We start from the raw sequence: 26962 nt of genomic DNA, 5'->3' as shown, positions 1-26962 counted from the left end.
GAGGTAGAGAGAGTCCTATCTTCTTGGCCACACCCACCTAAAGTAGTGCTTACATCACACTGAGCTGGCGGATGGTGAGTGAATCATGGCTTAAATGTCACAGGCTCTTACTGTTCTTACTAAGACTTAGTAGATTTCCTGTAATAAATGTTTCTTCATTTTCTCTACACCCTCAGGGCAATTTCCTGAGCCTTTACATGATTATGTTTTCTAATTTTCACTAGTTACGATGATTGCTTTGCTGAGGAGAGGATCCGTGGAGCTCCTCACACAACTATTCTAGAAGTGTTTCTCTTCTGTTCTAGATTGTTAAAGAAATTGATAATGCTCAAGATTTTTTATTTAATCCTCATTTTTCTGAAACAATAAGGAAATGTGCAAATAGAGGCTAATATTTCTATATAAATTCCAAAATGTTCAGTTTAAACTATCATTTTTCTATTAATTTATTTTTACCTGTTTTTGATGAAAATGATATGAGATTATATTAATTTGCTTAAAGTTTTTTTTTTGTTGGGACTAATTATCGTGTTGCATTGTTGCCAAACAGACTATGTTCCTGAGTCGTGCACTTGAGGAGATCCAGACATGCAATGATATCCAGAATTTCCTGAAACAAACAGGTACAGTAGGAACTGGAAGTTTGGTAACACAGTTTGAAAGGAACTTAGAATCTAAATAAACAAGTCTTTTGTCACCAGAAATTTGTGCCACTGCAGTACTTGATAACCAGTCAAATGTTTTTTTTTTTTTTTTCTGTTGTTTTGTTTTTTTGAGACAGGGTCTTACTGTGTCACCCAGGCTGGAGTGCAGTGATATGATCTTGGCTCATTGCAACCTCTGCCTTCTGGGTTCAAGCAATTCTCCCACCTCAGCCTCCTGAGTAGCTGGGAATACAAGCATGCACCACAACGCCTGGCTAAACTTTTGTATTTTTTGGTAGAGATAGGGTTTCACCATGTTGGCGAGGCTGGTCTCGAACTCCTGACCTCAAGTGATCTGCCCACCTCGGCCTCCTAAAGTACTGGGATTACAGGTGTAAGCCACCACTCCCAGCCCCAATGATTCCTTAAGAGCTGATTTTTTCCCCACTCTATATCAGTATTGACTCCGTAACATACTACTTAGAATAAGAATATTTTTTACTTTGCTTTATATGAAAGTATATCATTAAATATTTTATTATTGTTCAACATATTATTAATCTTAGATCACTAGATTTAATGTCTAATTTAATCAAGCTTTAACTTTGACTAAATGTAGGCTAGTCTTCACAATCAAGATATCAGATACTGCTAATATTTTGTTATAAAATTATCTAAATAGGCTGGGCGTGGTGGCTCACATCTGTAATCCCAGCACTTTGGGAGGCCGAGGTGGGTAGATCACCTGAGGTTAGGAGTTCGAGGCCAGCCTGACCAACATGGAGAAACCCCGTCTCTACCAAAAATACAAAGTTAACCGGGCATGGTGGCGCATGCCTATAATCCCAGCTGCTCAGGAGGCTGAGGCATCCTTGAATCACTTGAACTCAGGAGGAATAAATCTTCATGACTTTGGATTTGGCAATGGATTCTTTGACATGACACTGAAAGCACAAGCAACAAAAGAAAAGGTAGATAAATTGGACTTCATCAAAGTTAAAAACTTTTTTACATCAAAGGACATTATCAAGAAAGTGAAAAGAAAACATACAGGAGAAAATATTTGCAAATCATATACCTGATAAGGGTTTAATATACAAAATATATAAAGAAATCCTAAAACTCAACACCAAAAAGCAACCCAATTTTAAATATGGGCAAAGAACTTGAATAGATAAGTCCTTTCCCTCTCTCAAAGATGAAATACAAATAACCAATAAGCACATGAAAAGATGCTCAACACTTTAGTCATCAGAGAAATACTAATCAAAACCATGAGATACTATTTCACCTACTATTTTTTCTCTGCATCCTTGCCAACTTCGTTATTTTTTGACATTTTAATAATGGACATCCTGACTGGTGTAAGATGATATGTCATTGTGGTTTTAATTTGCATTTAATTTGCATTTCTCTGATGACTTTTCAATCCAGCATTCCCACTACTGGGTAATCTACCCAAAGGTAAAGAAATTATATATTGAAAAGATACCAGCACTCATGTGTTTATTGCAGCACTATTCACAGTTGCAATGATATGGAGTCAACCTATGTATCTGTCAATAGATGATCGGACAAAGAAAATGTGGAATGAAGATAAACACAATTAAGTAGTACTCAGCCATAAAAATAGAATGAAATCAGGTCATTTGCAGTAACGTGGATGAAACTGGAGGCCATTATCTTAAGTGAAACAACTCAGAACCAGAACGTCAAATACTGCATGTTCTCACTTATAAGTGGGAGCTAAATAAAGTATGCACACGGACACAGAGGGTGGAATAATGGACACTGCAGACTAGGAAGGGTGAGATGGTGGGAGGGGGTTAAAGGATGAGAAATTTCTTAATGGGTACAATGTACATTATTTGGGTAATGGTTACAGTAAATACCCAGACTTCACTACTGCTTAATATATCCATGTAACAAAACTGAACTTGTGTTCTTTAAATTTATACAAATTAAAAATAAAATAAATAAATAGGATCATGAGTGCCCAATAAACGATACTTGGTTACCTATCTAAACAAAGTAACAATCAAACATTTAAAAATAAACATAGAGCCAGGTGCTTTGGAAGGCCAAGGTGGGCGGATCACCTGAAGTCAGGAGTTCGAGACCAGCTTGGCCAACATGGTGAAACCCCGTCTCTACTAAAAATACAAAAATTAGCTGGGTGTAGTGGCATGTGCCTGTAATCCCAGCTACTCGGGAGGCTGAGGTAGGAGAATTGCTTGAACCTGGGAGGTGGAGGTTGCAGTGAGCTGAGATTGTGCCACTGCGCTCCGGCCTGGGAGACAGAGTGAGATTCCATCACAAAAATAAATAAATAAATAAATAAATAAATAAATAAATAAATAAATAAACGTACATAGGAGGTAACACCATTCTAACATAGGAGGTAACACAATTCTAAAGAACTTTAGCTCTTTGACAAGTGAGAAACCTTTGTTCTTTGTTAGTTTGCCACTAAATAATCAAAAATAAAGAAAAAAACATAAAACTCAGAGAATTATGCTTGTAAAACACAGAATCTCCTATCTAGGCAGATTACACAGAAGATAAAGAATAACTTTTGCATTGTGGTGAAGGCATTAATCAGCAAACTAAGGAAGCAAGCCCATCAAAATTTAGATAACGTTGCTATGATTTTAACACATTGCATAGCTTTATTTCAGACTTAGGTTTAAACCAGGGCAAAAAAATTTCACTTTCCCGGTTTGTCCTTCATTATGTTATTTGATGTTCTGGAACGAATTGACCATCTTTCAGAGCATCCGCTAGGTCAAAACTGTTTTCATAATAATACTAAAATGTGTAGTTTTCCAGAGGCAATATGATGTGTGATACTGTAATAGAGTAAATGCAGAAGCAAATAGTAGAGACTTATTATTTCTATTAAGTTGGGCAGTAAGGAACTTTACAAAAATGTGAAGCAATCTTCTTATTTTTAAAATAAAATTATTTTTATTAAAATTGACATCAACATGCAACAGATTCATCTCAAATCAATTCAGTCAATAAATATATTTAATTTTTCTGTTTTAATTTATAATATGGTAAGTATTGGTAGTTACAACATACATGCGGAAAACCTCTTTGGAAGTCCTTAGTAATATTTCAGAAAACGAAGGGGTCCTGAGAACAGAAAGTTTGAGAACTACTGTCTTAGAAACAAACTACCTATCCCTTTAAAAACAGAAGCATATACCCGTTTGTCACTCTTGCTCATAATATAATCTCAACCACTTGTTTTAATTTTAGCTTTTAACCAAAATAATATCTATTTCAAAGAGAAAATTTGAGGGCTGCAATTGAGAACTATCTCTCACAAACATTATAGCAGATTAACAGAGCTCATGAACACATGTAGCACTTTCGATGTACACACCCATCCCTTTTAAAGAGGAAAATGAACACAACCATTAACATGACCCAAAGATATTGCCACTTTATAGCATATAAAAATAAGAAGCAACAGTATATAGGACCAGGTGCGGTGGCTCATGCCTGTAATCCCAGCACTTTGGGAGGCCGAGGCACTTGAGTCACGAGGTCAGGAGATCAAGACCAGCCTGACCAACATGGTGAAACCCCATCTCTACTAAAAATACAAAAAATTAGCTGGGCATGGTGGCACATGCCTGCAGTCCCAGCTACTCGGGAGGCCGAGCTAGGAGAATTACTTGAACCTAGCAGGCGGAGGTTGCAGTGAGCCAAGATCACACCACTACACTCCAGCCTGGGTGACAGAGCAAGACTCCATCTCAAAAAAAAAAAAAAAAAAAGAAGAAGAAGAAGCAACAGTGTATAAACTTAAAACTATGCTTAGTGAGGCCAAGGTAGGAGGATTGCTTGAGCCCAGGAGTTCAAGACCAGCCTGGGCAACATAGGAAGACCCCGTCTCTATAAATAATTTTTTAAAGAATTAACCAGGAATAGTGGCACATGCTTATACTCCCAGCTACTTGGGAGGCTGTGGCAGGAGGATTGCCTGAGCCTGGAAGGCTGTAGCTGCAGTGAGCCATGATTGTGCCACTGCACTCCAGCCTGGGTGACAGAGTGAGACCCTGTCTCAAAAAAAACCAAAAAAACTATGCTTAGTAATCAATATTTAAGCAGTCTATTAATTAAAATTTATGTAAGTATCCAATGATTATTCATTAATGAACTCAATTTAATATCAAACCAGTGCTTTAAGTTAATTAGATTGTCTTAAATCCAACATACCACAGAATGTAATTACTGGTGAAATGAAAATTTGTCAGAACAGGGATTCAATTTCAGGTAAACACAAATTTACATCTTTCATAATCTTAAATATTACATATAAGTAACATTATCTTATTTGATTAGTAAATTTGTATGCATTTAGGAAAAACAGACCCAAGTAAAATAAAATGTTTGCTTGTTTTATACATTACATAAATAAATCACCAAAAACGACATAGCTCTTTTAAATAAAAATTATTTTTTAATGTTTTGTTTTTAATTTTTGTAGGTATAAGTGTATCTATTTATTGGTTACATGAGATATTTTGATACAGGCATGCCATGCATGATAATCACATTAGGGTACATTAGGTAGCCATCACATCAAACATTTATCCTTTGTGTTACAAACAATCCAATTATACTCTTTTAGTTATTTTAAAATGTACAATTAAGTTAATACTGACTGTGGTCACCCTGTTGGGCTAGCAAACACTAGGTCTATTCACACTTTCTATATTTTTTTACCCATTACCCATCCCCACATTCTCCCCTACTACCTTTCCCAGCTTCTGGTAACCATCATTCTACTCTCTATTTCCATGAGTTCAGTTGGCTTAATTTTTAGCTTCCACAAATAAGTGAGAACATGCAAGGTTTGTCTTTCTGTGCCTGGCTTATTTAACTTAACATAATGACCTCCAATCCCATTCATATTGTTGCAAATGACTAGATCTCATTCTTTTTAATGGTTAAATAGTGCTCCATTGTGTATATGTACCACGTTTTCTCTATCCATTCATCTGTTGATGGACAGTTAGGTTGCTTCCAAATCTTTGCTTTTGTGAATAGTGCTGCAATACAAAGGGGAGTGCAGATATCTCTTCAATATACTGATTTCCTTTCTTTTGAGTGTACACCTAGGCGTGGGATTGCTGACTCTTCTCCATAGTGGTTGTACTAATTTATGTTCCCACCAGCAGTGTACAAGGGTTCCCTTTTTTCCACATCATCGCCAGCGTTTGTTTTTGCCTGTCTTTTGGATATAAGCCATTTTAACTGAGATGAGATGATATCTCATTGTAGTTTTGGTTTGCATTTCTCTGATGATCAGTGATGCGGAGCACCTTTTCAGTTGCCTGTTTGCGATTCGTATGTCTTCTTTTGAGAAATGTCTATTCAGATCCTTTGCTCATTTTAAAAATTAGATTACTAGATGTTTTTCCTATACAGTTGTTTGAGCTCTGTATATATATCTGCTTATTAATCCCTTCTCAGAGGGGTAGTTTGCAAATACTTTTTCCCATTCTGTGGGCTGTCTCTTCAGTTTCTTGATTTAAACAAGAATTATTAAACAAATCTCATTTGCCAAAGGTTTACCTTAATTTTGGATTCTTAAAATGTTTGAGTTAGCAGAATTTTTGTAAAAATATTTTTAGTTTAGTACATTTTAGTGTTAAAAGTTCAACTTCTGGACAGGCACAGTAGCTCAAGCCTGTAATCCCAGCACTTTGGGAGGCCAAGGTGGGGGGATCACCTGAGGTCAGGAGTTCGAGACCAGTCTGGCCAACATGGCGAAACCCTGTCTTCTACTAAAAATACAAAAAAGTAGCTGAGTGTGGTGGTGGGCGCCTGTAATCCCAGCTACTTGGAAGGCTGAGGCAGGAGAATTGCTTGAACCCGGGAGGCGGAGGTTGCAGTGAGCCAAGATCGTGCAATTGCACTCCAGTCTGGGCAACAAGAGCGAAACTCTGTCTCAAAAAAAAAAAAAAGAAGAAGAAGAAGAAGAAGTTGTTCAACTTCTTTTTTCTTGGAATTAAAAAAAATATATGTATGTAACTTCTTATTTATGTCTATAAATTAGAACAGAGCTCCTTTAATTTAGGAAACTTTATAATATAACTTATTAATACTCCCCAGAGATAGGAAAATATTTTTATACTTACACAATGTGAGGTCAAAGCCTTTTTCAGTTGTAGACACATAGACATAGATAAAGTGATCTTATGAATGCAGATCTACAATTTCAGCTACAAGTTGAGAGTAAACACAGAAATACGTCAGTGCAGATATTAAAGTGTTCACCTTCCCTGTGGACATGAAATTACTGATTAATTTGAGTCCAAAATGAACAAATAGAACAATAAAAAAGACAAATTCTCTGTTATTTCCCACCCATCAGTGACTAGATAAGTGACTAGATGATCCAATAGTCCTATTGCAAAGACCACCAAATGGTCAGACCATATAATCACATTCCCAGTCATTGCTGCTACCAAGGAAGAATATAACTTACTGACTATACACAAACCAGAAACTAAAACAAAACATAAACTCAATAGAAAAGAAAAAAGCAGAGATTCAACAAAGTTCTGCTGCCACTTTGGATTCAGTCTGGAAGTCAAGAAAAGATTAATGTAAACAGTCTATGACTTACATTTCTCCAGTAACACAATTTACTTGTGTTACAATTTACAATACACTTGGCCCTGTCAGGAGTATCCATTGGACATCTCAGTCAGTACTTTTAAGATATAACCTTGGCTGGGCGTGGTGGCTCATGCCTGTAATCCCAGCACTTTGGGAGGCCAAGGCAGGCAGATTACCTGAGGTCAGGAGTTCGAGACCAGCTTGGCCAACTTGGTAAAACCTCATCTCTACTAAAAATACAAAAATTAGCTGGGTATGGTGGTGGGCACCTGTAATCCTAGCTACTTGGGAGGCTGAGGCAGGAGAATCGCTTGAACCCAGGAGACAGAGGTTGCAGTGAGCAGAGATCCTGACACTGCACTCCAACCTGGTGACAGAGTAAGACTCTGTCTCAAAAAAAAAAAAAAAAAAAAAAAAAAAGATATAATCAGGACTCTCTTAGGAATATTAAATGAACACATCAAGGATTTTATTTAATTCATTAACTGATGAGGAAACCAGGAAGACATTACAACCAATTTCAATTGGCATTTCATTTTCCTGTTTTCTGTCTCTTACTGTTTATTCAGTAGTGTCTGTTTTCCTTTTTGCTGCTTCCACTTCCTTTTGCTGCTTCCAGTTTTACCTTTATTCCTGTGATGGCTTTATTTTTTTCTTTCCATTTCCTTTTTTGTCTCTGAAATAGCTCATATTCCATTTGCTTTTGCGTGTACCAACTCTTTCCTGAATTCTAGCATTTCTGCTTTATATTCTTGTTTTATAGAGATGATTACTTAATTAATATTACTGAATTTATGCTGATATGTTTAGTCACAATTTTAATCTGCGTATGGCAACATTTCTCTGGTGAGAATTCTCCATCTGCCATTTTTTTTCCTGTTTCTTCCATCCCATTTTCATGTAGTATGTTTGTGTATAAACTGTGCTGGAGTTGTTTGTTTTGTTTTGCTTTGCTTTGCTTTGCTTTGCTTGATAACATCTTTAATTGCAATGAGGTCTCTTTAGACCTTCTACTTGCAGATGATACATGTGGAGAGGAGATCAGGATCTGATCAAGGATAATAGAAATTTTTACTTAAGATCAAAGGTTGTTGTGTATGTGAGTTCTGGTAAGCTCCACATCTTCTCAGCCAGTAGATATAGGCAGCTATGGGCTTCTCATAACAAAGACTCTTTCCTCCCCACTGCTTCACTGACGTGTTGCTCACTCTTTCTTCTCTGCTTCTCAAAACCAAACCAAGTCCAGACAAGTTCCCTTTACTAGCCTCTAAACTCTTTTCTTGTCATTGTAGATAAAGGATTTGCACTTCAGGGTGTGCTCCTCCCCTTGGAGTGCTGTACTTTTGCTGACTTTTTCTGATTCTATTTTTATTTTTAAAACATATATGTGTATGTATACACAAATACCCTAGACTGTAAGCTCCACAAGGACAGATACTGTGTCTGATTTTGCTTACCTTTGTATTGTGCACCTAGCACATAATAGGTCTTTAGAATATAAACACATACATATATTCTTATAAAATGTGTGTATACGTATATATATTTATGAATGTATATATCATCTATAAAGCCTTGAAAGGATACACACCAAACTTAACACTTGATAGCTCTTGGAACAAGTATTAGTGTGTTTAAGAGACTTTCACTTTTTATTTTGTTTCTGCATTTGAATTTTTCAATGAATATATAGTACTTTAATAATTAAAATGAAATATACATTTAGAAAAATTATTCTGACTTGTTAAAGGTTTATGTTTCTTGAGATTATGTATTTCCAATGAACTATTGCCTAAAATAATGAGCCCAGTATGTCAGTAATGTAAATAAATGATTAAGCTACCAACTGCAAATAGATACACTGAGGGAAACTACAAAGCCAGTGAATCATAAACGCTTGAGGGAAAAATGGAAAATGCCATCCTTTTAAAAATCTACTCCAAATCAGAGTTAATTAAGAGCTGTATAAACAGTGATTAAAATTTTAGTGCTATGGGAATTGGCTTTTACAAAAGGATTAACCCTGACATGCCATTATATTAGTGACCTAAGGAAAGCAGCTCACCACATTTATTCTGCAAAGTATTTATTAAATTCCTAAGGGCTACTATGTATTGTGGAAATAAGGAAATGTGTTACTGTCTCTGTCCCTAAGAAATTTACAGTAAAGAAAGTAGGTCAGAAACATAATCAATTACACATATATAAGGCAAAATGAAATAACTATACTAATAGGGATACAGAATATATGGGACCACAGAGGAAGAAATGATCTATTCCGAAAGGTGATATTTGAACTTACTCTTCAAGAATAAATAGAATTTTAATGGTAGGAACCAAGTGAACAGAAGTCAGGAGTAGTACAGGAGAACATTGTTAGTTTGGGGATTATCTCTTATTCAGGGGTTATGTAGTGGGGGATGAGTCCGTATCTTAGTCTGTTTCTGCTGCTGTAACAAAATACCTCATGCAGACTGGGTAACTTACAAAAGAGAAAAATTTATTTTCTCACATTTCTGGAGGCTGGGAAGTCTATGGTCAAGGCTCCAACAGGTTCAGTTTTCTGGTGAGGGCTGCTTTCTGGTTGCAAGATGATACCTTGTTACTGTATCCTCCAGAGGGAAGAAGCACTGTGTCTTCACGGGGAGGAAAGCGGAAGGGCAAGAAAAGCTAGGGCTGTGTGGAAGCCTCTTTTTTAAGGGCCATAAGGGCTATCTGTAACCCCGTTCATGAGGGAGGAGCCCTGTGGGCCTAATAAGCTATTAAAGATTCCACCTTTTATCCTATCACATTGGCCATTAAGTTTCAACACCCGAATTTTGGAGGGGACACATTCAAACCACAGTAGGCTGAAAGTAGTGTGATTTGTGATGTGCCCATTCTCAATAACAAATTAGGCCACTAGTATCACCTAGTTTCAAGCTATCTCATGTCTCACTTGGAACACTGCAATAGCTTCCCAAGCGTCCTCTCTGCTGCAACTCTTGCCCTCCTAATAAATTCAATAGCCACACAGCAGCCAGAGTATTATAACATAAGTCAGTTCATGTCAGTCTCCTTGAACTTCCCATTTAAATGGGTTTAAAATAAAATCCCAAGTCCTTACCATAATCTACAAGGCCGTAGATAATCCGGCCCTTGCTACCTCTCCTGCCATTCTGCCTCATAGCTCAATGTACTCTAGCCCTACTATGTCCTGATAGCACCTTGTACTTCCCTGCTTCTGGGCCTTTGTATTTGCCCTTTCCTTTGCATCAAACACTCTTGTCCTAGATATTCATATGCCTTGCTCCCCAACTTGCTCAAGTTTTACCCCCTCAGAGACCACACCCTTTCAAAAATAGCAACTTTCAATACTATTTACCCCCTTAACCTGTGTGTTGACTACTTGACATATTCTATGTTGTTTATTGTTTGTGTCCCTAAATAGAATCTAAGTTCCATGCAGGCAGAAAAGTTGTCTGTCTTGTTCATTCTTTATCCATACCTCCTAAATTTTTGCCTGGCATATAATAGGACTCAATAAATATTTATTAAATGAAATCCTGCTATAACACCAGAAATTCTATCATTAGAGAGTCATTTATTTTAGTTTAGAGCATTTTGATCTTAGAAAACCCTCTATGCAAAGATCCTTGGGAGAGCTCACAATTTAGTCATTATCAGCGTATACTCTGGGAGAGGAACATTTAGAAAAATTACCTAATAGAGATTGAACTTGGGATTTGGAGCAGAGAAGGGCAGGTTTGCAGGGGGGAAAAAGGAAATTTAAGGGGAAGTTGAGTTTGTACCAAAGATGACTTCGCTTACAGTGAGAAGATACTCAAACCTTTCTAACTTGAAGAAGCTCACAGTTTCTGAATCTCTCTTTCTGGCTGTGAAAAGAGATTTCCTCTTTTGGGTCTCCATTGAAGATTATCATTTTTGGATGTTGCTAAGAGCATCCTTGGAGTCAGAGTCTCTATATATAGCGAATCATCAAATGTTAGGGCTAGAAGTAATCTTGGTGATTTGGTTTCTTAAAACTATTTATTTTATAACATGAGTTAAACATTTATCACAAAAACAGGAAGATAGAGAAAAGGCTTTAGTTTTTGTAGGTCATTGCAAGGAAGAATTTCACTTATCTCCAGTACTATAATTTTTACTTTGGTATAAAGTATTCATCAAGTGTCATCATCGAAATTATTAGTAGTTATGACAAACAAGGCAAACCTCCTGAGAGCTTTAGAACAAAGCCCAGCATGGATGCTCTGCCAGCAGAAATGCAGTTCAGCTGGCAGGGCAGAGGATTATCTACGTTTTTATATATTACGTATTACATATTTATATATTAGGGTCTCCTCAACCCATAACTGGAAAGGTCATTCTAATTTATCCAAATACAGTTGATAAAAGTTGCCATTTAACAAGGCGCATGCTAGAAATAGAAATATTTTTTGTCTTTTCCATTGTACACACCAAAACTAGGATTGAATGCTTATTCCTTTGCAGGCAGTCTTTGCTTGGTTCCTTCATTGGCTTAATACAGCCATCAGTCATGCATTACTTTTGTTTCAGAGATTAATTCTCGTGGTAAGAAATTTTCAGTGATGAAAATTTTGAGATCAGCCAAGAGAAAAGGCAATTGGAGCTGATCCTCAGGCACATTAAACAGAATGGCAAAACTTGAGTAGATTTTCTAGTGTACATTTTGAGCCAGAACTTAGGCCACAGAAATAGGAGAACCTGAGTTTAGGATTATTTCCTGGAAGAAAATTAAACAATTAGCTGGAGATACCCAAGCATCTCTGATAAAAATTGATCCTAAAAGTCTTCACTTTTGGCAGCATTCCATTTAAATCGTGCCTCATAGTCAGCATAAGCTTACCCTAATGTTGCAATCCAAAGCCTTAATGGCAGTGAGTAGAGACTTTGATACAGGGCTATAGAGTCACTGAAGAAATATAGTAGGGGTTCCAGATTGAGGAGACAGGTTTGTTATGGTTCCCAGATACTTACGGTGATATATACTATTCCTTCTCCCAAGTGCCTGACCTAATTAGGAATGTCAGTCCAATCTCCCCGTTCCCAACATATATCTTATTATGGTTTGTTTTTATGAAGGACAAATGTGAATCTGGAAATTTTCTTGTACAGTTATCTTAGCACAGTGTCTCCTGATCAGAATAAGTTGTGTACTATACCTTACCTACACATTCATTACTTATTTTCACAAGATTTCCCAAGCTTTAAACTTCAGTCCACCCCTAACTGATTTTACATATATATATATATATATATATATATATATATGTGTGTGTGTGTGTGTGTGTGTGTGTATATATATATATATATCAATCACAATACACATTCTTTTCAAGTGCACTTGTAACACATACCAAAATAGAGCATATGCTGGGCCAAAAAGCAAGTCTCAACAAGTTTCAAAGGATTGAAATCATACAAGGTATGTTATCCAAAGTATAATCAAATGAGAAAGCAACAACAGAAGGATGATTAGGAAACCCCCACTGTTGGAAATCTAAAAGAAACACTTCTAAATAACCCATCGGTCAAAGAAAAAATCAAAATGAAAATGATGGAATAGATTGAACTTAACAAAAATGAAATGTGACATCAAAACTTGTTAGATACAACTAAAATAAAGGAAAAGACATAGCTTTAAATGCATATATTAGAAAAGATTAAGGATTGAAAATTGATGATCTAAGCTTCCAACTTGAGTCTAGGGAAAGAACAGTAAATTAAAGAGAGTAGAAGGAAGAATGTAACAAAGATAAGAGCAGAAAACAAAGAAATGAAAAACAACATGCAACACAGAAAATCAGGCTGGGCACAGTGGCTCATGCCTGTAATCCCAGCACTTTGGGAGGCCAAGGCGGGCAGATCACCTGAGGTCAAAAGTTTGAGACCAGGCTGGCCAACGTGGTGAAGCCCCGTCTCTACTGAAAATACAAAAATTAGCCAGGCATGGTGGCACATGCCTGTAATCACAGCCACTGAGGAGGCTGAGGCACGAGAATCACTTGAGCTTGAGAGGTGGAGGTTGCAGTGAGCCAAGATCACGCCACTACACTCCAGCCTGGGCGACAGAGCAAGACTCTGTCTCAAAACAACAACAACAACAGCAACAACACAGAAAATCAACAAAGCCATAGGTTGCTTCTTTGGAAAGATTTAATACAATTGCTAAAAGTCTAGCAAGGTGGATCAAGAAAGAACACAAATTACCAATATCAGTAATTCAAAAGTGGGCATCACTACAAATCCTTCAGACATTAAAATCACAATAAAAAGGATATTGTTAACAACTTTATGCCAATGAATTTGACAGTTTAGACAAAATGGACAAATTCTTTGAAAAGTACAGCTACCAAAATTACTTTCCCGCCCCCCATTACTTCTCAGCCTTTTCGCTAAGATCAGGTACAAAATTACCCCCCAAAAATAATCTGAGTAGTCCTATTTACACTCTTTTAAATAGTCATAAACCTACTAAAGAAATGAAATCTTAAATACCTTCTCACAAAGGAAATGGCTTTAACAGTACATTATTCCAAATATATAAGAAAGAAATAATAGCAATATTATACAAATATCTCTTATGGAAAATAGAGAAAAAAGTAATACATTGATTGTATGAGGCCAGCATGCCTCTGATTCCAAAAACTAAAAAGAAAAATACAAGTCAGTGTCAGTGTCTTTTTTGTTTGTTTGTTTTTGTTTTTGTTTTTGTTTTTGTTTTGAGACGAAGTCTCACTCTGTCACCCAGACTGGAGCGCAGTGACACGATCTCAGCTCACTGCAACATTTGCCTCCCGGGTTCCAGCGATTCTCCAGCCTCAGCCTCCCGAGTAGCTGGGACTACAGGCGTGCACCATCACTCCCGGCTAATTTTTGTATTTTTAGTAGAGATGGGGTTTCACCATCTTGGCAAGGCTGGTCTTGAACTCCTGACCTCAGGTAATCCACTCACCTCGACCTCCCAAAGTGCTGGGATTACAGGTGTGAGCCACCACACCCAGCCTCAGGCCAGTATCTTAAACGATAGATGCAAAGATCCTAAACACATTTTAGAAAATTGAATCCAGCAATATATAAAAAGGATACTGCATCATGACCAATATTGTTTATCCCAGGAATTCAACATTCAAAAATGAGTGCACATTAACAAAATAAAAGAGGAAAATATAATAATCTCAATAGATGCAGAAAAAGCATTTGAAAAAAATTCCACACCCATTCATGATGAGAACACTCAACAAACTAAGAATAGAAAGTCACTTCCTCAATCTGATAAACATTACTTGAAAACAAACTACTCCTTATTTTGTATTTAATGGTAAAATATGAACACCTTCTCACTGATGTCAAGGAATGAAACGTGGATATACACTATCACCACTTCCATTCAACATTATACTGGAATAATTCCAGGCCTCCTAGTAACCCATTTCACATCTTAGGTCTAATTGATCACTCTCTCCATGCTGCCTCTTAAAGATGATCTGTTCTTTTTTAACTTCAGTTGTAAACCCTTTATATGCTTTAAGACAGTTTCCAAAGCATTTGTTAAGCTCTGTCTTCTTCAGACCAGCTATTTCAGAAATAGGTTCTATTTTCCAACCTTCTAGTCATAGCCATTCTTCTCCTCTACATGTTTTCCAGTAGTGGATTGTGAATCAGAACATGTGGGATTAGAGTCCTGGCTCTCCATTAATTTGCTGTTTCTATGGGTAGGAACAGCATTTAGTTTCTCAGCCATAATCTTCTCATCTGGAAAGTGGGGTTAATAACCCCTGCCCTGTGTGTGCATTAGAAGGGCATTTTGCCTATCCGAAGGACTCAGAATAATGGAGCAATTTCTAAACCATGACTTTGAAAGCACTGCAGAGACCCAGTCAATCTACCATTTCCGGGAGCTGACAACATAATTCCAACAAGTGTAACCTGAAATAGATAAGCAAACTGTACATCTCTATAATGGAATCCTACTCAGAAGTAAATGAATGTTAAATGCATTTGCCAAGTGAAAAAAGACAGACTCGAAAGGCTATGATTCCATTTATATGATATCCTGGAAAAGGTAAAACCATAGGAACAGAAAATACATCAGTGGTTGCGAGAGGTTGGACAGAGGAGTAGGAGTTCCCTATAAAGGTGTAACATGAGAGAATCTTTAGGGTAATGAACTGTTCTATAAGGAGCAGTGATAGTGGACACACAATTCTATGCATTTTTCACAACCAATAGAAATATATGCCACAAAGAGTAGATTTTACCGGATACAATTTTAAAATAAATCAATCAGGATGTGGAGGGAATCCCAGATGGAATTCAGACTGTGACAAATGAATCTGACCGTATTACGAATTAATTACATGGCCACATGGAAGGGGGTGAGGAAGAAAGAAGCTGATTTAAGTAACTTTGAAAAACTCTGTTTTGATTAGATGCAAGGCTAAAGACAAAAAGAACTATGCAGAATACCACATTCTAGTTGGTAACTTTTTTCATGTGGTTATGGGTTAGCAATGATGAAAATACTTTACATGTTTAGTCAGTTTTGCTGTTACATGGCATATGCGTGCCTAAAAATTATTACAGTATCCAAAATTGTGTAACAAAGACCACGGGGCTTATGGGAAAAAATGGGGTTGGGGTATAACACTAAAAATATTTGGTCTGTGACATATTAAAAAAACATAAGAACCTAATAAAATGACAGCATGGCTTTGTATATGTTAAATTACTAAAAATATATGAATACTACAATAAATATGGCTTTTTACCTTAAAAAAGACCTGGCATTTGCTTACGGAAGTGAATATCAGAAGGATTGCAGCTTGTGAAATACTGTGAAGTGGTGGGAGGCGGTTGTCTGAAATCTGATGGAAAGTTATAGCAACAGATGTGGATGAGTGTGGCCCATAACACATTCAGTGAACTGAGGTAGTGGATAGAAGTTTGAGTTGTGCACATGTGTGTGTTATTCATATTCCTATACAGCTTGGTTCAGCCAGATGCTGCTTTTTGCATTGACTTACTATTTCACACAGACTAAATTGCACATAAGCAAGTACTTAATTTACATAATTTACATTAATTGTTACCTAATATATCAATCATGTCGGAACAAATTCACATTTTCAAAACAAACATTATAACGGAACTGTATGTATGTGTGTGTGTATATATGTATGTATTATGTATATGCAAACAGACATGCATATAATATGGTTTTCTTTATCTGTGATTTGGAATAAAGTTTTAAAAATAAGTAAATTTGGGCCGGGCACTGTGACTCACACCTGTAATCCCAGCACTTTGGGAGGCCAAGGCGGGTGGATCACGAGGTCAGGAGTTCGAGACCAGCCTGGCCAATATGGTGAAACCCCGTCTCTACTAAAAATACAAAAATTAGCTGGGCATGGTGGCGCATGCCTGTAGTCCCAGCTACTCAGGAGGCTGAGGCAGAAGAATTGCTTGAACCCAGGAGGTGGAGGTTGCAGTGAGCTGATATCACGCCACTGCACTCCAGCCTGGGCGACAGAGTGAGACTGTCAAAAAAAAAAAGGAAATTGGTATGGTTGTTGGATACAGGTTTATATATAAATAATTGTATTTCTGTATACTAGCAAGAAATTATTGGAAAATGACCTTTAAAATACAGTTTTTGATAGCATCAAAATCCATCAAATGCCTAGTAATCTATAATGAAAGATGTGTAAGACTTCTGCACTGAAAGCCACAAAACCTTGAAACATGGCTGAAATAAATTTTTAAAGGTCTAAATAAATGCAGATATATGCCATGTTCATGTATTAGAAAACTCAGTATTGTTAAGATATATCAGTTTTCCCAAATTGATCTATAGATTCAAAGCAATCCCAATCAAAATCCCAGCTGGGGCTGTGTGTGGTGGCTTACAGTACTATAATCCTAGCACTTTGAAGGGCCAAGGTGGGAGGATTGGTTGAGCCCAGGAGTTCAAGTACTGCCTAGGCAACATGGCGAGACTATCTCTACAAAAAAAAAAAAAAAAAAAAGCCCAGTGTGGTGGCATGCACCTGTGGTCACAGCTACTTGGGAGGCTGAGGCAAGAAGATCACTTGAGCCCAGGAATTTGAGGTTACAGTGAGCTATGATTGCGCCACTACACTTTAGCCTGGGTGACAAAGTGAGACCCTGTTTCAAAGATAATGAAATAAAGTAAATAAAAAATCCTAGGAGAATATCTTCATGACTTTGTGGAGACAAAATATTACCAACTATAAAAGAAAATATTGATAAAGTGGACTTCATTACAAGTGAGAACTTTGGTTTGTCAAAAGACACTGTTGGCCAGGCGCGGTGGCTGAAGCCTGTAATCCCAGCACTTTGGGAGGCCGAGACGGGCGGATCACGAGGTCAGGAGATCGAGACCATCCTGGCTAACACGGTGAAACCCCATCTCTACTAAAAAATACAAAAAAAATCTAGCCAGGCGAGGTGGCGGGCGCCTGTAGTCCTAGCTACTCGGGAGGCTGAGGCAGGAGAATGGCGTAAACCCGGGAGGCGGAGCTTGCAGTAAGCTAAGATCCGGCCACTGCACTCCAGCCTGGGCGACAGAGTGAGACTCCCTCTCAAAAAAAAAAAAGACACTGTTGAGAAAAGAAAAAGACAACCCACAGATAGGAAGAAGATAAGACAATACATAAGCTTGACAACTTCCAGAATATATAAAGAATTCTTACAACTCAACAAGAAAATACAAATAACCCAATACAAAAATGGACAAAAGAACTGAATGGCCGGGTGCAGTGGCTCGTGCCTGTAATCCCAGCACTTTGGGAGGCTGAGGCGGGCAGATCACCTGAGGTTGGGAGTTCGAGACCAGCCTGACCAACACAGAGAAACCCCGTCTCTGTCATGGTCAGCTGAGATCATGCCATTGCACTCCAGCCTGGGCAACAAGAGTGAAAATCCATCTCAAAAAAAAAAAAAAAAAAAAAAAAAAAAAAAAAAAAAGAATTGAATGGAAATGTCACCCAAAAAAAATGTATAAATGGTCAATAAGCAAAGGAAAAGATGCTCAGCATCATTATTCATCAAGAAAATGCACATTGAGAAGCCGCTGCACCCTCACTGAAATGACTAAAAAAAAATCAAGTGTTGATGAGGATGGGAAGGAACTGGAGTTCTGGCACTCCAGAGTGGAAATGTAATTGGTACAACCACTTTGGAAAACTGTTTGGCAGTATCTGCTAAAACCAAACATGTTTCTATCCCAGCAGTGACCGTGAAATCTCCCTTTTATATATATACTCAGGTGAAATGAGTGCACCTGTTCACCAAAGTATGTACAGGAATGTTCAAGACAGCTCTATTCATAAGAACTAAAAATTTGAAACAACATTACTGTTCATCAGCAGAATGATAGATTAAATAAATTGTGGTATGTTCATACAATGGAATACTACAAAGCAATAAAAGGAATGAGCTTCTGATAGCATACAAAAATATTTATGAATATGACAGACATTATGAGTAAAAGAAGTTGGTCCCAAAAGAATACACAATATAAATTCAATTTTTCAAACAATTTTATTGAGATATGACTCACATGCCATGCAGTTCACCTATCAAAGTGTACAATTCAATACACTTTAGTATATTCACAGATATGTGCAACCACCATCGACAATCAATTTTGGAACATTTTATTACCTCAAAAAGAAAGAAATATACCCTTTAGTTACCCTTGCATTTCTCCCACAAGCCCTGAGCAACCACTAATCTACTTTCTGTTTCTATAGATTTGCATATTCTGAGCACTTCATTTAAATAAAATTATATAATACACGGACTTTTGTGACTACCTTATTTCACTTAGCATATTTTTAAAGTTCATTCATGTTGTGGCATATGTCAATACTTCATTACTTTTTATGGTCAAATAATATTCCATTGCCTGGGCATACCATGCTTTATTCATCCATTCATCAGTTGATGGACATTTGGATTGTTTCCATCTTTTAGCTATTATGAATAATGCTGCTGTTAAACACTTATGCACAAGTTTTTGTGTGGACCTATTTTCACTTTTTTTTTTTTTTTTTGGTATATACCTAGGAGTGGAATTGCTAGGTCATATGGTAACTCTGTGTTTAATCATTTGAGGAACTGCCAGAGTGTTTTTCAAAGCAGCTGCATCATTTTACATTTCCACCAGCAATGTATGAGGCTTCTAGTTTCTCCACCTCCTTCTCAACACTTGTATTACCTGCGTTTTTTATTCTAGCCATCCTAGTGAATGTATAGTGATATCTCATTATGGTTTTGATTTCCTGATGACTAATTTTCCTGATGTCCAATGGTGTTGAGCATCTTTTCAGATGGTTATTGGCCATTGTATATCTTCTTTGGAGAAGTATCTACTCACACCCTTTCCCAATTTTTCATTAGGCTGCCTTTTATTATTGAGTAGCAAGAGTTATTTATGTATTCTAGATACATGTCCTTGATCAGATATATGCCTTAATTTTGCCCCACTCTTTCAATTGTCTTTTCTCTTTCTTGATCATGTCCTTTGAAATACAAAATTTGTTAACTTTGAGGAGGTCCAGTTTATCTATTTTTCTTTCATTGTCATATCTAAGAATCCATTGCCAAATCCGAAGTTATGAAGGTTTACCCCTCTGTTTTCTTCTGTGAGTTTTATAGTTTAGCTCTTATCTTTAAATATTTGGTCTATTTCAAGTTAATTCTTGTATATGCTATGAGGTCAGGGTCTAACTTCATTCTTTATCATGTGGGTATACAGTTGTCCCAGAACTATTTGTTTAAAAGACTATCCTTTCCCCCATTGGATGGTAAACTTACACACTAAAAACTATAAAACATCATTGAAATAAACAAGATGTAACAAAATGGAAACATATCCCATGTTCATGGATTTGATGATTTATCATTGTTAAGATGATAACACTCCCCAAAATTATCTATAGATTCAACACAATCCCTATCAGCATCCCAGCTGTTTACACTAAAAACTATATGTTTACACTAATTCTTTTCCTTTCCTTTTTGTTTGTTTGTTTTGTTTTGTTTTTTGAGACAGAGTCTCACTCTGTTACTCAGACTGGAGTGCAGTGGTGCAATCTCGGCTCACTATAACCTCTGCCTCCTGGTTCAAGTGATCCTCATGCCTCAGCCTCCTGAGTAGCTGGAATTACACACATGTGCCACCACGCCCAGCTAATTTTTTTTTTTTTTTTTTTTTTTTTGTAGAGATGGGATTCTGCCATGTTGGCCAGTCTGGTCTCAAACTCTTGGCCTCAAGTGATCCACCTGCCTTGGTCTTTCAAAGTGCTGGAATTACAGTTGTGAGCCACTGTGCCTGGCCCTTGTTCTTCATTTATAAGTGTTTTCTTCTTTTTGATGCTGTTATAAAGGGACTTGTTTCAATTTTATTTTCAGCTTACTCATTGCTGCCATATAGAATTGGCCAGGCATGGTGGCTCACTTTGGGAGGCGAAGGCCAGAGTATCACTTGAGCTCAGGAGTTTGAGACCAGCCTGGGCAACATAGTGAGACCTTGTCTCTAATAAATAAATAAATAAATAATTGATTTTTGTATATTGATCTTGATGAACTTGCTGATTAGTTATAATGGCATTTTACTGGATTCACTAGGAATTTTATTCACAAGATTATGTCATCTTGTGAATAAGATTGATGTTTTTATTCTTTTTGATGCTATTGTAAATGGAATTGTTTTCAGAGCTTCAAAACACTTAAAGCAAAAACTGCTAGAACTAAAATGAGCAATAGACAAATCCATAACTACTTGGAAACTTCAATATTCCTTTCTTAGTAATCAATAGAATAGGTCAACAAATACTCAATAAAGATATAGAAGACGTGAGCAACACTATCAGCCAACTTGACCTAATTGACATTTAGAACACTCTACCCAACAACAGCAGAATACAGTTTTTTCAGATTCACAAGGAACATTCATCATTGTAAGCCATATTCTGAACCACGAAACAAACTTCAAAAAATTTAAAAGTATTGAAATCATAAAATTATTGAAATATCCAAGTATTTTCTCTGACCACAATAGAGTTATATTATACATCTCTAATAAAAAGTTATCTGTAGAACCTTCCAATATTTGGAAATTAAACAACATACTTTAAAATAATCCAATGGGCCAAAGAGGAAGCGACAAGGGAAATTAAGAATTTTTTTTAATTGAATGAAGATCAAGACACAACATATAAAAATGTTTAGGATACAACTAAAGCAGTATCTAGACAAATGTATATAGCATTAAATGCTCCTATTAGAAAAAGAAAAAAGAAAGGTCTCAAATAATCTAAGTCTCTACCTTAAGAAACTAGAAAAAAATGAGCAAATTAAACCCAATCAAGCAAAAAGTAATAAAAATAGAGCACAAATCATTAAAATTTAAAACAGAAAACAGTAGATAAAGTCAATGAAACCAAAAGTTTTTTTTCTTTTGAAACAATACAATTGATAAACCTCTAGCCAGGCAAATCAAGCACAAATTAACAATATCAGGAATAGATGTGGAGACCTCACTAGAGATCCTACAGACATTTTAAAAGGTAATAAGAGAATATTTTGAACACTTTTATGTCCATGAATTTAGAATTTTAGGTGAAATGTACAAATTTCTTGAAAGTCACAAACTACCATAGCTCCCTCAAGAAGAAATATATACTCCTATGCCTATTAATTAAATTCATAGTTTAAAATCTTCCAACAAAGAAAACTGCACTGAAGAATTCTACCAAACATTTAAAGAAGATGTAATACCAACTCTATATAAACTCATCCAGAAAGGAGGGCACAATTCCCAGTTCATCTTATAAGACTATTATCCTGATACCAGTAGTAGACAAAGACAATGTAAGATACTGCAGACCAAGATTCCTCATGAAAATAGTTGCAAAACATAGATGCAGAAAAGTAAAGATAGTTGCTACCTTGGTTGGATGGTATTGACCGGAAAGGAGCACAAAGGAACCTTCTGTATAGTTTTAAGTGTTTGTTATCACAATCTAGGTAGTTATTACACGGGTTTAAACACATGTAAAAACTCGTCAAGCTGTTTAAGGTTAGAGTACTTCTTTCAGTTTGTTGTCTATATGTCATACCTCAAAACATTTTTCAATGTTCAATCTACCAAGAAGGATGAATGAAAACTGTCTCACGTAGTTTGGTGTATGACACCTGACATGAAATTCTTTCTATGCTGATGCCCAAGAAATTCTGTCGACTAATGAAACAGTTTGGAAACTCTCCTCTATTCTGCTTAAAATAAAATCACTGTTAGTTTATACAGCACTGTATCTTCTGGTTAACTCAACCATTAGGGTGAGCACCAGCCCAGTTGAAAGTTCACAAGAAGCAAGTAAACATTGGATTTGAATTAGAATCAATAATATCTGCGGGTTTTCTCAGGCTGATTAGAAGCATCGTGGCAATTGTTTGAGAAAATATAGGTAGTTCTAGTGAATGCACTACAGAATGTTGGAAGTAGTGTTGAGCTTGTAGATTTAAAATGTGTTAGAATCAAATAAAAAACCAAAAATAAAATTTAGAATCTGTCTACAGCAGTGAAGTTGACCTTCAAATTGTAAGTAAAATTAATTTTTCTTAGAAGGAAAACCTCTCCAGTTAGTGAGATTACAACCAAAGAGAATAATAAAATATAATCACAAAGAATGTTGCATTTTTGCCTCTTTCTTAGGGACCTTCTCAAATGATTCATGTGAGAAATTGCTTCTGCTGTACGAGTTTGAAGTTAGAGCCAAATTGAATGATCCATTACTGGAAAGCTTCCTGGAATCAGTGTGGGAGCTGCCTCATTTAGAAACTAAAACATTTGAAACAATTGCAAGTAAGAGCTATATTTATGCTTTTGTAAGGCTGGTGGCCATTTCTATCGTATGACTTTTTTTCTTCTCTTTACTCCTCTTTCTTACCTCCAGGTAGGAAATAATTTTTCCTCATAGCACTTTGTTTCTCCTTCTCTAACGCCATTCTTAGACTATTTTGTATTATGATCATTTGTGCATTTATCTTCTTCACTCTATGAGATTATAATCTCTTTAGGGTCATAAACAATAATTATTTAATTTGTACTTACAAACCCTAGCGACGTTCATTGCTCCTAATAGGTGCTCAAATTTTTTCTGTGTGGAATTTAATTGTGTAACTACACAATAGGGGGAGCTCAAACTTTAGAAAGTTTTTCTGGGCTAGCTAGAAATAACTGAATGCTTCAACAATCAAAAGTGATGCAATCTTAGCAGTTTGCTGAAATGTACAGAGAAATACTGGTAATATTTTTTAACACAACTGCCACTCTCAAATTTCGGGCTGAACTTTAAGTGGGTTTGGGGGCTTAGAGCCTCTTTGGGAGTACACTGCAGGAAACAGCCTAATTTTCTTCCCTTTTTGTCTCTCATCCTCTTCAGGAGCATGTGTGTGGTTAATAAAAATATTAGGTAGCTCCAAGTGCACAAGAGTCACATTTGCCTTTCCTTGGTCTTGCCAAGACAGAATTCCTAGAGCCATGGAGCAGATGATATATACTTTATAGACATGTGACAGTGACCACTGCTCCTTGTATAACGGAACTCCAATTCTAAAAATCTGTTAAATGCATGTGGAAGTCTTAGGGTTAGTTACCTCTGATACTCCCTTGTCAAGTGTTTCCTATTTTTAGTATCAGATAAAAATAGGACATTTTAGTACAAACCTGTTTTGATTAGTGCCCTTTTACTGATCTGCTTTCTGTTTCCTTCTTAGTGTGCCCTTCCTTGACTCTCATTCATAAGATTATTGCTTCACCTGTATGACTGAGTGCAAGGTCATAGAAACAGTAGGTTTTCTGTTGATGTTTGCTGAATAAAGGATGTTACCTGGTAATCCCACCATGCTACTCTACCCAGAAAATAGAAGCTATTTCCAAAAGCAACTGTAGATTTATCATTTATAAAATTCATTGTTGTTTATTTTTGTTCATCTGTTTCAGCCCAGTTTCATTAGAGAAAGCAAGTGGTAGCCTGGGATGAAAACTGTGATGGGTGACATTATGATGTTCACAACCTTTTTCCTTTTCTTCCTCTAGTAATAGCAATGGAAAAGCCTGCACACTATCCTTTCATTGCTCTCAAGGCCTTGAAAAAGGCTTTATTGCTCTACAAAAAGGAAGAATCAATTGATGTATCACAATACAGGTTAGTAAATACAATTCAAAACTTAATCCAGCCTTTTTGATAGCCAAAAGAACTATAGTCAATGCCTCATAAGTAACCAATCATTCTTAATTGACCCAACTTAAGAGATGATCTGGGGATGATCTGGGGGCACTCCTGTGGACAGCTCCATGCTGAGAGTTGTATTACAGACCAATAATCATTTAGCAAAGTCAAGGAGCTTGCTTTTCCCAAAGGAGAAAAAAAAAGGGGAAAAGTTGCTTCTTTGTGTGAATCTGTGTATATAATAAAACTGCTAAGTACCTTTCTTTCTTTGTTTCATCACTAAATAATATTCCAAATGTACAGAAAAGTACAGAGGTTAATATAACAAACACCAACGTATCCACCACCCAGATGTATTTGTTTTATTTTTAGAGATGGAGTCTCGTGTTGTTGCCCAGGCTGGATTCAAACTCCTGGGCTCAAACGATTCTCCACCTCAGCTTCATGAGTAGCTGGGATTACAGGCACACAGCACCCAAATTTAACAAATGTTAACATTTTGCTATGTTTGCCTCATTATTTTTCTAAGCACTTTAAGCACTGATAAGTGCTGTATAAAATATTATCTATTGGAGACTTTTTTGTTTTCTGTGTCCAGACATGGGGAAAACTAGATGTTGTGTGACTTTTTTGTCTGGAAAACATCATTACAGTCTCCCTGTGTTAAGGCACGAAAGACAGTTCTTGTGGAATCGTTCCACTTTAAACCCCAGTTCCCTTGCCCATTTGAGGAAGTACCAAGATGCTTTAAAATGCCTGTAAATTGAACCAGCTCATAAAATATAATAGACAGCCACAACTCCTTCGTGAGGGAAACTAAAAAAAGAATGAAAGACAACCATAGGCATGAAAAAAGAAAGGATTGGTCAACCTGTTTTACAGCTTCAAAAATCTGTCTTCTGAGGTTGGAGGCCAGATAAAACCGAGGGAAGAACAGAAGTGTTTTGAAGCTGTTAGTCTGGGATGAGATCCAGATTTTACTTATCTTAGCCATGAAGCCAATGATTTCTTTCCTTATGGGATGAGTTTTCTCTTTTTGATTTTCAGCAAATGTATGCACAACTTGATTAACCTCTCAGTGCCAGATGGGGCGTCGAATGTAGAGCTCTGTCCCCTGGAAGAAGTTTGGGGCTATTTTGAAGATGCTCTGAGCCACATTAGCCACACTGTAAGTCAAATAGTGATATTAAACTTTCAGTTAATTTTAAAGAACTGAACTGTCTTGTGTACTATAAATTATATACAATAATGCTTTCTGATATGAGTTTTATGATAAATTCATATTACAATTTTGTAGTTACACACTACCGAATTTTCCTGGGTTTTCTGAAATATAAATAGTTGAAAGTAGACATTTTCTAACACAAGTATATTATGGATTAGGTCCAAATAGCAGTACCACCAGGCATTTTGAATTATTTTATATTTTCAAATCATGGTGGGATGATTACTTCCTCTGTGATGATATGAACCTTTTGAAAAAAGTTATTGCTATTCCCATCCTTTCCCAGAAGCAGGTGATAGAGTAGAAGGAACATTGAAGACCTGTATTCTAGTCCCTCCTCTGCTGATTTCTTTTTCTTTTCTGTGCAGGTTTATTCAGTGGTTTTAAAATTAGGTTTCTTGAGGTATAATTTACATATCATAAAATTCACCATGGCTTGTGCACAATTCAGTAAATTTATAGAGTTGTGCAACTATCACTACAATCCAGTGTTTTTTCATTTAAAAAATGTTTTATTTTTAATTTTTGTGGGTACATAGCGGTGTATATGTTTATGGGCTACATGAGATATTTTGGTACAGGCATATAATGCATAATAATCATATCAGGATAAATGGGGTATCCATCACCTCAAGCGTTTATCCTTTGTGTTACAAGCAATTCAATTATACTTTTAGTTTTTAAAAATGTACAATTAAATTATTGTTGATTATAATCACCCTGTTGTGCTACTAAGTACAGATCTTATTCATTCTATTTTTTGTACCTATTAACCATTCCCACATTTCCCCCACCCCTCCTCTGGTAACCATCTCTCTATTTCTCTCCCCAACAGTTCAATTATTTTAATTTTCAGCTTTCACAAATAAGTGAGAACATGTGAAGTTTGCTTTTTTGTGTGTGCTGGGCTTATTTCACTCAATATACTGATCTCCAGTTCCATCCATGTTGCTGCAAGTGACTGGATCTCATTCTTTTTTTATGGCTGCATAGTTCTCCATTGTGTATAGGTACCACATTGTCTTTATCCATTCATCTGTTGACGGACACTTAGGTTGCTTCCAAATCTTAGCTATTGTAAACAGTGCTGCAACAAACATAGGAGTGCAGATACCTCTTTGATATACTGATTTCCTTTCTTTTGGGTGTATATCCAGTAGTGA

General features: G+C 36.5%; 1 protein-coding gene across 1 annotated transcript in view; it reads left to right on the top strand.

The window, feature by feature from the left end:
* The window catches only part of TEX11 (testis expressed 11), a 292291-nt gene that overhangs the window by 245819 nt on the left and 19510 nt on the right, over positions 1-26962 (top strand). Inside the window, exons 23-26 of the mRNA XM_005593879.3 lie at positions 551-623; positions 23056-23205; positions 24442-24550; positions 25622-25742. Coding sequence (XP_005593936.2) covers positions 551-623; positions 23056-23205; positions 24442-24550; positions 25622-25742 — 453 coding nt within the window. The remainder of the gene's footprint in view (positions 1-550; positions 624-23055; positions 23206-24441; positions 24551-25621; positions 25743-26962) is intronic.

The sequence above is a fragment of the Macaca fascicularis genome, chromosome X (assembly GCF_037993035.2).
Source record: "Macaca fascicularis isolate 582-1 chromosome X, T2T-MFA8v1.1".
Lineage (NCBI taxonomy): Eukaryota > Metazoa > Chordata > Mammalia > Primates > Cercopithecidae > Macaca > Macaca fascicularis.
Note: the sequence above shows the minus strand (reverse complement) of the source record. Positions and strands in the feature narration are given on the sequence as shown.